Genomic DNA, 15,428 nt, shown 5'->3' on the forward strand with positions numbered 1-15,428 from the left:
CAATATCGGACCGTGGAGTCACTGGTCTTTCCCAATTGGAACTGCACTTGAACGACAGACCTCGAATGTTCACAGCTGCCTCTAATCCTACAGACACTACCCCTATACAGAGGCACTTTGATTAAGCATTGATTGGAACTGGTAGTCTCTATCTCTCTGATACTCGAAGCTGGCTTACTCACCAACGTGCAGTCGTGGCAACGGACAACTCTGCAGCCTCCTTGATCACCCCCAGATTTACCTTCTGCCGAGTATAACCTTGTCTCGGGCCCAAGGACACAGGAACTGCCCTGATATCACTCAGCGTTTCAGTCACAATCTGAAACATGCAACGTCATATCTCCGCATAACCCACTGGAGAAATGTCTCAGTATGCCTCGGAACTTTTGGTGACATGATGTTCCATGATGCCGGATCGCGATCTGACTCCATTTTGTCTCATATTCTTCAAAGTGCATAGAACTGCCTTGTTCCAATTGGGTGTAATACCCCGAGCCCATGCAAGGTGTGTCATATGACAGAGCATCAATTGACGACACACTAGACGTTTGGCTCTTTGACCATATGAACGGGACCCTATTCGCTTTCCGGAGATCTTGGAGAGTACCCTAGACTTTTGCTTTAACGCGGGTAGTTATACGCTTGGGTGAGAAGTCATGTACACCGTGTCCTAGCCCGAGAAACGACACAACCTCTCACCTTCAAGTCGGACCTGTGCATGATCAGACCATGTGCATGAAAAAAGATATTGTCGCACTCAGTCATACCTCTGTAGAATTATCACCAGGTATTCATGTATTCATGTCGAAAACCTTCGCCAGTCAGCTGTCAACCGAGACAACAATGAAAGTGGATGACAGCTGAGACGCTCAACGGTTGGAATCCCATTGGCTTCTGTTGAGTCACGACCAACGCGGCTAATAATAAAGTTACATCATTCTCTCGATCGTTGAATACTTCACGAGATCCAGGTAAACCGGTCTGTCAAATTTTAGGTTACGGAGGTCCTATTTCAGGAAATGTGGAATTCTCCTCTTCAAGGGCAAACATGCAAGTCCGGGATAATTCCCCTCATTCTCCATGATTCCTCCTGACACGCGGTATTATCATTCAGTTTGCTACAGGAGTGCACGGAGTATACTCCATCACGGGTCCAGATCCGCTTATCTACACCAGCGCAGAACCAAGGCAAATCCGCCAGTCGACAAGAATGTTGATGTGACTCCACGGAAACAGGAGGCTGGGGGTTGAATTCCGGTTGGACAGAAATGCGCCGAACGCTCCAGAGCCTGGACCAAAGCAGCTCACTAATCACCGCTGATCAGTAATTGGAACGACAGGACAAGTCGCAGGACCTGTTGCCGTGAAGCCAGCCCATCTATAACTTGGTGCAACTAGGAGCACATGTGGCTCGAATAATAATGCACCAGCGTTCAAATAATATGTTGCGTTGGAATTCCGCACGACCTTGAGCAACTCCCGTATCGTCGATCCGGAATCTCTACTCCGTACCGGCCGATACTTCCTGACCCGCGACCGTTAGGCTTTACTAGATCGAAATCCGAGCAACTAGGGCTCGATTATGCATACCAAAGGCCCCATGAGATCGGCAGTACCCTACATACCAGGCAGCACGGACATATCTCATAGGCGCCCAAAGCTTGCAGAGATGGATTGGCTATGGTCCGTACGGAGTACTTTCTAGTATCATCTTGACGCCATGGCAAACTAAGGCCAAGTCACAGACGATGAGGAATGGCCACGCAAAGGCTGTTTGGGGGTGAGCAGGCTGCATCCCAAGCTTGCTTGGCCTGAACGTCATCCGGAGGGGCTCTATTGATTTTTATTTTATTTTATTTTATTTTTCCTTGGGCAGCTCATATGCTTATAAAAGCCTTGCCTTTTATACCTGAAGATTTCATACTTACCTTTTTGCTCGTTTTCATATTCTTCTTGAGAACTGCAGCAATCCATGGCCGAGATGCGCGACTATTCAACCAAAGAAGCCATAACTTTCCGTTCAACCTCGGAACCTGTGTCTGAGCTCTCGGACGAGGTTCTGTCTCAAGAGGAGTCTCAGCTGCCCCCTGTCGACAGAGGTGTCGGTGCTTGGATGTTCCTGGTTGCGGCCTTTGTGATTGAAGGTCTTGTCTGGGGTATGTTAGCAAATGTGCCATGCTAAAGTACACTACTGATACAGCAGCAGGCTATGCCTCCTCCTTCGGGGTATTCCAAGAATACTACCAAACCCATGCGCCTTTCGAAGGCTCCGGCAACATTGCAATTATCGGAACATGCGCGACAGTCAGTATACGTGGAACCTGGGACTTTTCGGTATATTCTAACCATGAGTAGGGTCTCGCGTATTTCCTGACACCCTTCGTCATTGGCCTTATGATTGCGTGGCCCCGGATACAATGCTGGTTATCGACTATTGGGATGGTGATGATGAGCTTGTCGCTCGCTGCTAGCTCGTACGCAACGAACGTCACGCATTTAGCACTGTCTCAGGGTGTGTTATACGGAATCGGAGGATGTCTGGCCTTTACGCCGGCTATCATCTTTACAACCGAATGGTTCGTCAAACGAAGGGGGTTCGCATTCGGACTGGTCTGGGTAGGTTCTTGTCCTTGGAATCGGAAATGCCGCATTCTAACAGCTGCAGGGTGGCTCTGGACTCACTGGGATGGTTTTCCCAATTGCCATACAGGCTTTGCTGGATCGATACGGATGGGAGACCACGCTCCGCGTCTCCTCCGTGGGCCTATTTCTTCTAGGTGGACCGTTTCTTTTCTTCCTAAAGCCTCGCATTCCGACGCGTACATCGACCCGGCATAGCTTAAACCTCAAATTCCAGTTCAACCGGGTGTATATTATCTACCAGCTGGCGAACATCATTGAGGCGCTCGGGTATTTCCTCCCGGCTGTCTTTCTTCCCTCACACGCTGCTGCGATTGGAACTCACGGTATTCTGGCATCACTCACCGTGGTGCTTTTCAACTTTACCACCGTCATCGGCTGCGCCATTATGGGATACATGACAGACCGCTACCACGTCACGAACTGCATAATGGTATCGACTGTTGGGGCAGTGATCTCTGTATTCCTCGTCTGGGGATTGTCTGTTAATATCGGTGTGCTGTTCCTTTTTTCCTCTCTGTATGGACTCTTTGCCGGGGCATTCTCGTCGACATGGTCCGTCGTTGCACTCGAGGTGGAAAAGACGGAGCCATCGGCAGACCTCAGCATGGTCTTTTCTTTCCTCGAGGCCGGCCGCGGTATCGGGAACATCCTCAGTGGGCCGTTGAGTTCCGCCCTCATCAACGGACATCCGTGGCAGGGGACCGTTGGAGGAGCTTACGGCAGTGGGTACGGCGTGCTTATTGTCTTCACCGGGTTTACGACTTTGTTGGGAGGATTTAGTCTTTTTGCTAGAATGGTCAAGTGGGTTTAATTGGTTGTATACGGTTCAAGACTGAGATTGTGCGAGTGGATCGATTGATACATACACGGCTACGAGAATTTGTTGATGATTGACGATGCGTGCTAATTTTTATTTTGCGTGAGCATTGCTTTCTATAGTGTACCAGGTAAAAGAAATATAACTACGCAGACATATATACACCGACACAGCTCTTTGCGATTTCGCATATCCACTCATGGTTAACTCCAAACTACTTGATAGTTGTAGCATGGCATACCTGAAGAGGTGCGATGGAAGCAAAGCTCGTTAATTCTACATACAGCCATTAAGAGGCCCATATATTTCAGGCCCGGAATCGGTCTTTTTCTCTTAATTCGAACAACACCGGCCCTTTGTATAAATAAACAACCAAAGAGGCACACTATCATAACAAGAAAGAGAAAACTCTGTGGGTACTTTCTCCATGCGCAGGACAGTTGCAATGGGTAGGATATGGATGCTTCCACTGTCACGTTCCTTGACAACCTGGGCCTTCTTGACAGACCCAGGAACGCAACCCTGTTAATAATGGCACTAATAATGAGGTTTTCGTTGAACATTCGTTAAAACCTTCAACGGACGGCCTTGTGGCCGATATGCTGATGCAGCCACTGAGCACGAATCGCCAGCAAAGCGATGTGAGAATGCCGTGATCTGGGATGCCACTGATGGCCCACGGCTCCTGGGGCACCCGGTCAGCAGCAGCACCAGGTTCCCAAGAGCTCACCACCCCTTCAACTGACTGGAATCTCAGGGACACCAGGGCCATCAATCGTAGGACAGATCTGATTGTATTGTACTCTGTCGCAAGTAAGGTGACCGCGAGGACATGTATAGAAAATGAAAAGTGACTACATACTACTACTGCCTTGGCCTCGTCTTTGGAAGTCACCTCCGACTAAATCACTTCAGTTCATCTGGATATGAGGCCAGTTACTTCGTTATCCTTGAAAGCTAAACCGTTCGTCCATCCTCTAATCATATATTACTCCGTAGATGTAATCCCTCTCGTAGACTGCGAGTTCCCCATGTAGTTGTTGTACGGGATGTAAACATCGGAACGACACAGAAACTCAAGGTACTTCGCATACCCGGTATGCGCTATTTCCGCATAGTCTGTGCTGTCAGTGAGACACGCATGGGACCGACAAAGGGCGAGGTGCCCAAGATTACCATTGTGAGGCTGCCAAGTGCCGGCAATTATTCCGTGATATGTTACCAACACAGCCTTAAATTGCAAATCATTGCAAAGGACGGTTAGCGCTGTCTTGGATTGCGAGATTCCCATTGCCTTCGAGAAATCATGGAACTGCACCGCCTCGGAAGATCGCCTGGCCGTGCTGAGACATTGGATACATACTCCGGCTTGACCGTTATTTCTCCGCGATGCATGATTCGGACGTCTTGACAGACGTGAATTGCATCATTGAATGGTATTGTACGCTGCCGCGAAGAGAAGTATTTTGCTACGGAAATCAATGATACCCAGACAGTTAATCAAATGAGATGCACATACTCCGTATATGGCGACCGCACTGAACAATCTTGCATCCGGATGTACAGAGGGTAAACATCGGAAGATCATCAGGGGTAGTTGGAGGCGTTGAAATTGGCAACGGTCGAAGGCTGTGATTGCTATCAATGGTAATAACTGAACAAGTGAAACTAGCTTCAGTCTGGATAATGGTCCTTGATACATATTCCGTGCTGTGTACTCTGTATTGCGATGCTCTATGGCAACGTGCTTGAACCAGCGGTGACCGGATAATTTCCTCGGTCATTTCGAGGCAATCAACCAGGACAGCTGGACCAAGAGAGTTGAGTGGTTCATAGTTCTGAGACATGGATCCATCGCCCTATCCGCAATGAAGTCAACATCGGATATCTGGTCAACAAGGTACCGACCAGAACATCAGGTATAAATAAGCCGGTGTTCCAAAACAACAAAGCATCCCAAATCCACTACAACTCAAGCAATCAAGACAAGAAGAACATTCTCAAGTCACCTTACCTTCCATTCACAATGAAGCTCTCCATCGCCGCCGTTACCTCCTTCATCGCTGCTTCCGTGGCTGCCTCTCTCCCTGAGGCCTTCACTCTCGTCGCTGATGGTGGCAAGACCGTCCTCACTGATGGCTGTAAGTGATCCCCCCCTCCCCCTAACAACGCAGATCCGATGGCATGCTAAAACGACCCAGCCAACGCCTACGTCGGCGGCAGCACCGACGACAAGAAGATTCTCGTCCGTAAGTGACCGTCCTGAAGATTCCCGATCCGCAAAGATACTGAACCGATATAGTCCACGGCGGCGCAGAGAGTTCCCAGGGCTCGGCGGTGACCTACACTGCCGACGATCAGACTCCCACCGGCTGGCAAAACCTGTACGCCATCACCAACGCCAACAAGCCCATCGCCTTTACCGTTCCCCACTCCGGTGCCACCCCGGAGGGTGCCAACATCAACGGCTGGGGTGTCAACGACCAGGGCTACTTCACCTTCAACGGCGAGCAGGCCTTCGCTGTCCAGGGCGACGACGGTGCCCAGAAGATCTACTACCTCGGCGCTGGCGAAGGCCAGTTCCAGAAGACTCCTTTGTACGTCAAGAAGTACTAGAGCAAGAACTGCTAAACAGCTTCGCAACGCGTGATGGAACAGGGATGTCCGGTCTGAATCCTGTATATAGGTTCATAATCCAGAATATCTAATCAAATTTGTCAAGTTGCACCAGCAGTCGACGTGGCAGTAGTCGTAGTGTGACTCCGTAACGTTTCCCGACCAAAGTCCCATCCCTGACTGCCGGGATTGAATGGAACTGAAGAATCTCGTGGCCTGTGCTGACACCGGCTGCCAGTCGGACGGCTCCCAACAGTCATCCACCGTTGATCGACCCAATTTGGCAGCTTCGCTCCGAGCGGAAAGGCATCCTAGTGGTGGTTGCCACGCCCTAGTTCCAATTAACTAGCAACACTGGCATTATTAACGGAAGGCCCAAGCTCCCAATGTGGTTTCTGCAGAATAAGAAGACGTTAGAAAAGAAAATGCAACGGACGCATTAGCACCTCACCACTGCACGCAGAACCACTACCATGGAATTGCTGCGTCTGGTCCTCGCACATCCGTATACCAGTGCGATTGTGCTGGTTACGGCGTACGTCTTGGGTGTTGTCGTGTATCGACTCTGGCTGTCACCAATTGCTTCCTTCCCCGGTCCTCGTCTGGCGGCGCTGACCTCGCTGTACGAATTCTACTACGATACGATCTGCTGCGGCCAGTTCACCTTTCATATCGGTCGATTGCACGAGAAGTATGGTCCGATTGTGCGTATCAGTCCTGACGAGCTGCACGTCAATGACCCTGACTACTACGAAGTCCTCTACGCCCGTGACACGCCGCGAAACAAGTATGAGTACTACCAGCGCCCGTTCGGAGCCCCTCTTGCCGTCATCAATGCTATCGAGCACAGCCGACACCGTCTGTTGCGTTCGCAGATGAACCCTTTCTTTTCCACGGCTCGCATCCGCCAGCAGGAACCCGCGTTGCGGTCACTGCTCGACAAGCTTTGTCGTCGTCTGGAGGAATGGAAGGAGACGGGCCGTCCGGTGAACATCGAGTACCCCTATACTTGCTTTACGACAGACGTGATCACCGATTACACCATGGGTGACAGATACCACTATCTTGACGAACCGGACTTTATCCCTGCATGGAATCATACTATGATGGGAACGGCCAAGACGTTGGTCTTCTTTCGGCCCATTGCCTGGATCCTGCCCGTGCTGTTCGCGATGCCGGAACGGTTGACGGCGTGGTTGAACCCCGGGATGGAGTTGTTTTTCGCGTTCCAGCGTCGGTGTCGAACGATGATTCGGGGCATCACTGCAGACTACCGCCAGAAATTTGATTCTGAGAAAGTGAACGACGGTTACCGACAAAAGACCTTCTTCCACGACATCCTCGGTAGCAGTCTGCCGGAGCAGGACAAGAGCGCTGAACGGCTGGCGCAGGAGATGCAGATTCTAGTGTCAGCTGGAGCAGAGACAACGGCCAAGGCGATGAGCTACATCACGTTCTACCTTCTGAATGACCCAGCGATCATGAAGAAGCTGATGGAAGAGTTGAACACGTTGGACCCGGAGCGGAATGCATCATTGGTGCAACTCGAGCAGATGCCGTACTTGGTGTGTTTAATCCCTCATGGGAGGTCAAAAACCCTTGCTGACGAGAACAGAACGGAGTTATGCTGGAAGGACTCAGGTAGGACGATCGTGATATCTCGCAGACGAATGTCGACTAACTGAATAGACTGTCGTACGGAGTGTCAGCACGGCTGCCACGGACCGCGCCGTACCACGCCCTCCAATTCAAAGACTGGATGATTCCGCCCGGGGTATGCCACCTTTCTCGAGCCGTCCTCGAGCCTTTCTCGAGCCTTCCTTCTTCGCCGCTAACGTTTGTAGACCCCCGTGAGCATGAGCTGCGTGCTGATGCACCACAACGAGGACGTCTTCCCCGACTCGTACCGGTTCAATCCCGAGCGTTGGACGGAACCGCAAGAACGTAAGCGACTGGAGAAGTACATGGTGGCGTTCAGCAAGGGATCGCGACAGTGTGTCGGAATCAAGTAGGTTCATGCCCTGGGTTAACTAGGGAGGCTGCATGCTGACCGGACAGCCTTGCGCGGTCGGAGATTCTGTTGGTCATCAGCACGATTCTGCGGCGATTCAAGCTGGAACTGTTTGAGACGGACGTGGAGGACGTGAGGGTGAAGCATGAGATCTTCATTCCGTTTGCGAAAATGGACAGCAAGGGTGTGAGGGTGGTGATGAAGTAGTAGTCGTTGTGCGATACGAGTACGTACAGAAACCAGAGACTGTGGACTATTGTTATTCCGATCACGTGCACATAGTAGTTCGTGTATAATGACTAATCCAAGTTATGCAATTATGCTCACCAGGCACCAGGCAACACCATTCCTGAGGCCATCTAATTGGCTGCCCTAGTCAGCCTTGTAGCTTGGCGTCAGGTGACCGCGCTTCCCGATGGGGTAAATCGGGACAACAGGGGCATCTTTATATAGCATAGCTGAACAGTGACCTATGATACTGACTGTAGGGCATTAAGCGGTCTCACTCCGGCGCTACACAGAGGCTTGGCACATAATAGTCCTCAATAGTCCGGGGGGCCAAGAAAGCATTCCTTCTGCCTGGGCTTTGCAGGGGATATATTGCTCTCTCTCTCTTCTGTTCTTTCCTTTTCCTTCTGATTTCACCAAATTCATACCGCTTTGCGAAGAAACCAGTGAACATGTCGTACCCCCCACAAGAAGGATAGTAAGTGCTGTTCCATGGTACTGACTACTGCTACCGAACTTAAGCTGACCCTCTAGTTACCCACCTCCTCCCGGAGGACAGTACCCGCCTCAACCTCCGCCGGTAGGTCCTTCGATCGCCCTGTTCAGAGCGAGGCATCGCTAACGATTCTCTCCAGATGCAATACCAGCCACCGCCGCCCCAGGAATCGCAGAGCAAGGACCGTGGTTGTCTTACCGCATGGTCAGTATCTACCCGACGTGAAGAAGAAGAAGAAGAAGAAGAAGAAGAAGAAGAAGAAGAAGAAGAAAAAGGATGGGACTGACCCGAGCAGTATCGCGGCCATGTGCTGTTGCTTCCTGTGCGAGGAGACGTGTGAATGCTGCATTGATATGGTTGAATGTTTATGCTGTGGTTGTTGATACCTACGTGATACTATTTGTTTGTTTGTTTGTTTGTTTGCTTGTTTGTTTGTTTCGGAAATGATGCTAGCATGGCATATGACAGTTTGATACTTTGATTTATTTGCGACCGTATATCCAAATGGACAGTTGTTCTCTAAATCTTTGATCGTCCCAGCTTCTTTTCCTCTGTCCGGTACACCTTGACCAATTGACGCACCGACAAATCGAGCAATACATCCTCCGATCCTCCGGGAATTCTCGCTCCGGGGACATCGCGGTAGATGGCTTCGTCCGTCAGTCGATATTCTACAATACACCGTGTGCGGGAACTCACCTTCGACCAGCTCGCCCTGTCCCGTCGCCGTAAATCCATTCCCTCCGAACAGCAGCACCGCACACTGCGCGCACTCGTTCAGCACCATGGCCGATTTAGCCTTGGCCAGCGCTGTGATCCCTCCCAGCCGTAGGTCGCCTTCCTCCTTGTTCATATGACAGAGCTGGTACAAGATCTGCTCGACCCACGCGTGCATCGTCTCGAGCTCCGCGCCCGCTTTGGCCAGACGGTGTCGCACCACGGGCTGGTCCATGAGTGTCTTTCCAAACGCCTCGCGCTTCAGACAGTACTGGACGGCCGTGGACAACGCGACGCGGGCCTGGCGTGTCACACCCACGGCAATCGTGAGTCGCTCGTGGTTGAAGTTGGTCATGATAATGCGCATGCCTTCGCCTTCGCGTCCAATCAGGTTCGACACCGGGACAGCCACGTCGTCCAGCTCAATGTACGTGGTGCCACCGGTCTTTTGTCCAGCCACGTTTAATCGACGCATGGTGACTCCGGGATAATCCTTCAGAGGTACCAACAAGACCGACAGCCCAGCAGCTCCGGGGCCACCCGTGCGGACAGCCATGGTAGTGTAGTCGGACCAGATGCCGTTGGTGATCCTGAAATAGTCAGCGATCGATGTCTCCAGAACGGGCATCCGTTGCAGAGACGTACCATTTCTTGGACCCGTTGACAATGTAATGCTTGCCGTCAGGGGTCTTCTTGGCCGTTGTCGTCAGATTGGCCACATCACTGCCAGCTTCGGGCTCCGTGATAGCAATGCAAGCGCGTTTTTTGCCAGTCAGCAGCTCGGGCAGAAACCGCTCTTGTAGCTCTTCGCTTCCGTACTTGATAATCGGGGGAATACCAAATGCAAATCCAGCATTCAAAGATGCCCCGGGACCGGCAAGGCCGGACCGAGCCAGCTCGTCGCAGTAGATCCCTGTATACATGTAATCCCAATCATCGACCTTGACCCCAAGAATGTCATGGATGCCCAACCGCTTCAGCCACCCAACCGGCAATGGCGCAGGGAGATTCGGCAACAACATGTTATGTTGGCAGAATGTCTCGAAGACGTGTTCCGGCACGGTGCTCTGGCGCTCCCAGTCCATGGCATGGCGTAGTAGATGCTCCCAGAGGAATTCGCGACAAGCCTTCTGGAAGCGACAATGCGCGGGTGTGTAGTAGGGGGACGGTAGGCCGCGCAAATACGGCGGCTCCGCAAAGGGCGTGGTACTGACCTCCGTCATCTTGGTAGAATTTAGTTGTTTTGTCTGAGTTGTTCTGCTTTCGGTTCTTTTGTATTCCTGAAGACCCCCCCCCGCGCATGCTGGACCGAGACCGAGGCTGTCGGGACCAATCAGAGGGAGCATATGGCTTACACATTGTTTACTCGAGTTGTAAGTTAACTAAGGGTGTTTAAAGGGCAAATAAAAGGTATGCGCGAAGAAAAGGGCGAGGATAATGAATTCACAAGTGTAGCTAGTTCAATAACGAATGAAATGGTACAAGTGTTGCGACCCGGTATGCGGGTATCTGATTAAATATATATATACATAGATCGCAACAGGATTGAAAGAGTGACTTTTAACACAAGAAAACATTACAAAGGTAAAAGAGGGTGCTCGAACGCAGGGCTACCACGACGGTCTTCCGTCTGGATCATTTGTCCTCGCCTCATATTCCACCATCACATTGTCTGTCCGTCGAATCTGTCCCAGCGGATGCGCATCACTACGATGTAGGTCGTCCTCGGCGTGCAGGATACTCTCCTGGCTCTCGACATCATTGATAGTCGGATCCGGTTTTCGGACAATCGATCGACGACTATGTGCGTAGGATGTCGAGTGCATATATTTGCTATTCTTTTGGCGACTGGAGTTGTTGCTATACGACCCGAGCGAGCGCTTGCCGAGGATGAGTTCGAGAATGGGCTGGAGGGTGGGAATACAGGAGGCGACGATAACGACGTTGGATTCGATGCTGTTCGTGGTCAGTGATGGGTCTGTAGTAGAACGGATCGTGAAATGTACTTGGTCCACATGACGAGATCTGCCGTTCCATCTAGTCAAGTCAGTAACTGCGCGGCGCGACGTAAGGGAGTGTGACTTACAGGTATAGTCAGACTTGTCGGCCAGGCCCTTGAGCTGCGTGCATTTGATAATGGCCATTGCGGAGGCACTGGTTTGTTAGTTGGATTCACTCCGGACGGCGAGGATACTTACATGGATCCCAGACCCAATGCTGCGCACAGGGCCAGACGCTTTCGCAGCGACATATGCAGACTCAAAAGGACGGTCGTGGGGTAAATGGCCAGGTAGAGGTCGACACAAGCTGAGAGCGCTGCGGGATTATCGTTAGATCAATCCGTTGATGCTTATCGAGCGAAACCTACCTCCAGTGAAAATGGCATAGTCGATCAATATCCAGGTATCTTTGCAAGTTGCAGCGCCTTCCATGACCAGATGCGTGTGCCATAGCGCCTTGGGTGGATCACACATGGTAAACAGGACAAGAATACAAATCACAGATACCACGGCCGCGAATCCGGTCAAGAACCAGAGTACAGTGCGATGGAAAAGGGATGGATTGAGGATCCGGTTCAGCATGGCGCTGACGGCCAGCTTAGGCAGGGTGAAGGAGAGGATGCCGAAAAGAAAGCTGACGGTGTTGAGGAGAATGGCCGTCTCGAGGGTATCCTGGCTTAGAAAGACAGCATGCTTGCCATAGCCAATGATCACATTGGCCGTGGTAACGCCGCAGTAAGCTAAGCCCATACACTGTCTCGTCAGCATACAGGAAGACGACGTAAACCAAAAGGGTCATTTACCATGGACGCGGCAATTAACCAGTCATCCGGGCCAAAATTCTTCAGTAACTTTCCGCGGATAAACATCCTTGCTGCGACTATGAACGTTGTCAGGCCGGTCAAAGCCCACAAGACCCCTAGGATCTTGGGGCCGCGATTGTCGTCCTCTGTAACCGTCATCTTGGGACACAATAAGACAAATAACAATTGTCAGTGGAAGATATTTCGTCCCTGCCGGCACCTTAAATGAAAGTGACAGAAGGCCTGACGAAGCGCCCCCCCCCCCCAGACCAGGGGCGTGGGACACAAGTGCATCCATCACAGCACCGGCATCACAAAAAACCCTTGGTCATAGAGTCCGACAAAAGTTCCATGACAGGTCATTTCACATTTCCATAGATCAAATGGTAGGTGCAACACAATAATTAATGATAGCACTTCGGACGACCTGCGGCTCGTTCCTATTCGATCTCGGTTCCATAAATCCCAGGACAGTGTCCGGCCGGTGCGTGCAGAACAGACTAAGTGGAGCTCGGCTTTTCAAATGACAGAAGGCCGGGATATGGGGCCGTTGGAGCGTGGGATTTGTGATTGGTCCCATTGAAATAGCATCTGCATGGCCGTTACTTGTCATATGGTTAGCGTAGTCCCGAGGAGCCTCCAGGAAATGCGTGCTCCTACTACGAAGGCCCACTGAAAGTTGCCGCAGTCACTACTCCTTCAACAGCACCTGTTCGAATCTGGTAATCCAGAGTACACGAGTATGGCACAACTACAGAAGTACAGCCCCTATTCAAAATGATCCAGACTCATTCGTTGAGAATTTGATCCCCTGACCGGCTAAAGTACAGGTGATATATAGAGCGTTGCTCCTCACCTTGTTCGTTACCCCATCCAAACCGGCGTGTGATTCCCAGCATAGTATCCAACCATTCATCATGACCATCAGAAACGGCCCAACTAACGGCACTACCAATGGAAAGACCAATGGCGCTGCAAATGGCGCCGTGAAAAATGGACATACGAATGGAAACTTCTCCTTTGACGACAAGGTTGCCATCTCCGCCAATTCCCCAGACAAGGTCCCGGGTTTGCTAAAGGACATTCTCGCAAATGGCCTTGCTTTTTCCGCGGACCATGATGCTAGTGCCCGGTCCACCTTGCTGGACGCGGCACGGTCTTTGGTTCACGCATTGGAGACACCCCGCGAGACCATGATCCGCTACTGCTGGTCGCAGGTATGAACATCCACCAATGTTAGTAGAAGGGTACACTAACGTTCTAGTCCACTACCTACGCTGCCGTCGAGACCGGTGTTGACCTCGGACTGTTCGCTATCCTTTCGCGAGACGATAGATCAAAGAGTGCGACTTATCTCGCCGAGGAAACCGGTGCTGACGTTGCGCTTTTGGGTATGAATAGTTATCTTGCATACTCCCCTTTCCAAGTTTGTACTGACTTGATAGCTCGTCTGCTCAAACACCTGAGCGCCGTGGGCGTCATCGATGAAACGGGACCGGACGAGTACCGTCGGACAGGTTTCTCAATCACACTTGGTGTGCCTCGGTATAGCGATGCCTATGCTTGCATGTTAGTATTAGACCGGCTTCCCCCCTTTTGAGACGAAGACTAACAGACCCAGGACTGGCTGCATTACAGATGGTGTCCTGGCGTTGCCCGCATACCTACGCAAGAACAACTATCGCAACCCGACCGACGGCAAAGATTGTCCCTTCCAGCTGGGCTTCCGGACCGACTCGCATTTCTTCGAGTTCCTCCGTGACCATCCCGAACATGCCTCCCAGTTCAACAATCACATGTCCGCCTACCACCAGGGCCGTCCTAGCTGGATGGACGTCGGGTTCTACCCGGTCCCTGAGCTGGCGATAGAGCCGAAGGAGGCAGACGATGTCCTTCTGGTCGACGTCGGTGGCAGCTTGGGCCACGATCTCTCTGAGTTCCAGCGCAAATGGCCCGACATGCCTGGACGGTTGGTGCTGCAGGATCTTCCCAACGTCGTCCAGCAAGCCCAAAGCACGTCGCTTCATCCCCGTGTCGAAGTCATGGCCCATAACTTCTTTACAGAGCAGCCCGTGAAAGGTAGGCTCCGCCAAATATCCCCCGTTAGGCATCAGCCGTGGCTAACGTGAACAGGTGCTCGCGCTTACTACATGCACTCCATCCTGCACGACTGGAATGATGACAACTGCCGCAAGATCCTGTCAAACTTGGTTCCGGCCATGAACCGGGGTTACAGCAAGGTCCTGATCAACGAGAACGTCATCCCCGACACCAATGCCTATTGGGAGACCACCAGTCTCGATATCATCATGATGGCCGACTTCGCGTCTCAGGAGCGTACGGAGCGACACTGGCACTCTCTCGTTGAATCCGTCGGGCTGAAGATCACGAACATCTGGACGGCCCAGCGGGGAGTGGAGAGCCTGATTGAATGTGAACTGGCGTAATCTATTAATTATTGGGGGCGTTTTGTACAATACGGTTATTCGGGATCTGGTTCTGATAGTTAAGTCATAGTTAGCCTTTGATAATCAGTAATAATATGGGAATTTGGTTTTTTCTTATTTTTTATTTTTGCATACCTTCCAAGTATTCGTGGTTACGGCCAGTTTGGAATAGGGGCCCGTCCATCGCTGTGCGCAGAAGTTGAACACAGTGTCTGGTTAGAATTGGGCATACCGTAGAAAGGGACTTTGGCTTCTGCTGTGGGTAAGCATAACTAGAGCCAACCGGAGGCATTGCGCCGATAGGCTAATATAAAAATCCGCCGCTAAGTGCCGGAACGAGGACCCCGGAACCAGGATTCAAGCCGTTAAACGGCCCAATTGGCTCGAAAACTTCCTGGATCGTTGCGGAATTGTACCTGTCAAGTTCCCTGTCAAGTTCCCTGTCAAGTTCCCTCCAATAGCATGCCGGAACTACCGTTGAGACTCACCCATACTATCGGTATGTAGCTGGCAACGGTCCGGAGCTTTCTGTCAGAAGTACATTCGTTGTTGCCGCGGGTAGAAGGGCTAGAAAAGAAAAAAAAATAAAATAAAATAAAACAAAAAAAGAAAAAAAAAAGAAAAAAAGAAAAGAAAAGAAAAGAAAAAGA

General features: G+C 51.2%; 7 protein-coding genes across 7 annotated transcripts; 5 read left to right on the plus strand and 2 right to left on the minus strand.

The window, feature by feature from the left end:
- The first annotated feature begins 1,595 nt into the window (after positions 1 to 1,595).
- On the plus strand, positions 1,596 to 3,559 carry ASPGLDRAFT_929576 (uncharacterized protein). The gene is made up of 4 exons (XM_022550531.1): positions 1,596 to 2,156; positions 2,207 to 2,304; positions 2,356 to 2,616; positions 2,666 to 3,559. Exons 1-4 carry the CDS (start codon positions 1,973 to 1,975, stop codon positions 3,452 to 3,454), a joined length of 1,332 nt encoding a protein of 443 aa, XP_022396654.1. The 5' UTR covers positions 1,596 to 1,972; the 3' UTR covers positions 3,455 to 3,559.
- Positions 3,560 to 5,160: 1,601 nt separating this feature from the next.
- Positions 5,161 to 6,161, plus strand: ASPGLDRAFT_52203 (uncharacterized protein). Its single transcript, XM_022547696.1, has 4 exons — positions 5,161 to 5,319; positions 5,475 to 5,601; positions 5,662 to 5,709; positions 5,763 to 6,161. Exons 2-4 carry the CDS (start codon positions 5,487 to 5,489, stop codon positions 6,074 to 6,076), a joined length of 477 nt encoding a protein of 158 aa, XP_022396655.1. The 5' UTR covers positions 5,161 to 5,319; positions 5,475 to 5,486; the 3' UTR covers positions 6,077 to 6,161.
- Positions 6,162 to 6,528: 367 nt separating this feature from the next.
- ASPGLDRAFT_52206 (cytochrome P450) lies at positions 6,529 to 8,362 on the plus strand. The gene is made up of 5 exons (XM_022547697.1): positions 6,529 to 7,641; positions 7,692 to 7,717; positions 7,766 to 7,850; positions 7,921 to 8,084; positions 8,135 to 8,362. The coding sequence occupies exons 1-5, from the start codon at positions 6,550 to 6,552 to the stop codon at positions 8,292 to 8,294; spliced, it is 1,527 nt and encodes a 508-aa protein (XP_022396656.1). The 5' UTR covers positions 6,529 to 6,549; the 3' UTR covers positions 8,295 to 8,362.
- A 405-nt stretch (positions 8,363 to 8,767) lies between these two features.
- Positions 8,768 to 9,097, plus strand: ASPGLDRAFT_39540 (uncharacterized protein; the record flags this gene model as incomplete). Its single annotated transcript, XM_022545095.1, has 3 exons — positions 8,768 to 8,793; positions 8,850 to 8,895; positions 8,951 to 9,097. 3 exons carry the CDS (start codon positions 8,768 to 8,770, stop codon positions 9,095 to 9,097), a joined length of 219 nt encoding a protein of 72 aa, XP_022396657.1.
- On the minus strand, positions 8,877 to 10,811 carry ASPGLDRAFT_52208 (acyl-CoA dehydrogenase family protein). The gene is made up of 5 exons (XM_022547698.1): positions 10,174 to 10,811; positions 9,511 to 10,118; positions 9,107 to 9,461; positions 8,951 to 9,015; positions 8,877 to 8,895 (listed from the first exon to the last, which is right to left on the minus strand). Exons 1-3 carry the CDS (start codon positions 10,749 to 10,751, stop codon positions 9,331 to 9,333), a joined length of 1,317 nt encoding a protein of 438 aa, XP_022396658.1. The 5' UTR covers positions 10,752 to 10,811; the 3' UTR covers positions 8,877 to 8,895; positions 8,951 to 9,015; positions 9,107 to 9,330.
- Positions 10,812 to 10,943: 132 nt separating this feature from the next.
- ASPGLDRAFT_52209 (uncharacterized protein) lies at positions 10,944 to 12,506 on the minus strand. The gene is made up of 6 exons (XM_022547699.1): positions 12,332 to 12,506; positions 11,897 to 12,281; positions 11,727 to 11,844; positions 11,615 to 11,682; positions 11,535 to 11,565; positions 10,944 to 11,484 (listed from the first exon to the last, which is right to left on the minus strand). The coding sequence occupies exons 1-6, from the start codon at positions 12,488 to 12,490 to the stop codon at positions 11,139 to 11,141; spliced, it is 1,107 nt and encodes a 368-aa protein (XP_022396659.1). The 5' UTR covers positions 12,491 to 12,506; the 3' UTR covers positions 10,944 to 11,138.
- A 559-nt stretch (positions 12,507 to 13,065) lies between these two features.
- Positions 13,066 to 14,887, plus strand: ASPGLDRAFT_52210 (uncharacterized protein). The gene is made up of 5 exons (XM_022547700.1): positions 13,066 to 13,548; positions 13,596 to 13,722; positions 13,777 to 13,900; positions 13,953 to 14,410; positions 14,465 to 14,887. Exons 1-5 carry the CDS (start codon positions 13,249 to 13,251, stop codon positions 14,776 to 14,778), a joined length of 1,323 nt encoding a protein of 440 aa, XP_022396660.1. The 5' UTR covers positions 13,066 to 13,248; the 3' UTR covers positions 14,779 to 14,887.
- The last annotated feature ends 541 nt before the right edge of the window (positions 14,888 to 15,428 follow it).

This window comes from Aspergillus glaucus, assembly GCF_001890805.1.
Source record: "Aspergillus glaucus CBS 516.65 unplaced genomic scaffold ASPGLscaffold_27, whole genome shotgun sequence".
In the NCBI taxonomy this organism is placed as follows: domain Eukaryota; kingdom Fungi; phylum Ascomycota; class Eurotiomycetes; order Eurotiales; family Aspergillaceae; genus Aspergillus; species Aspergillus glaucus.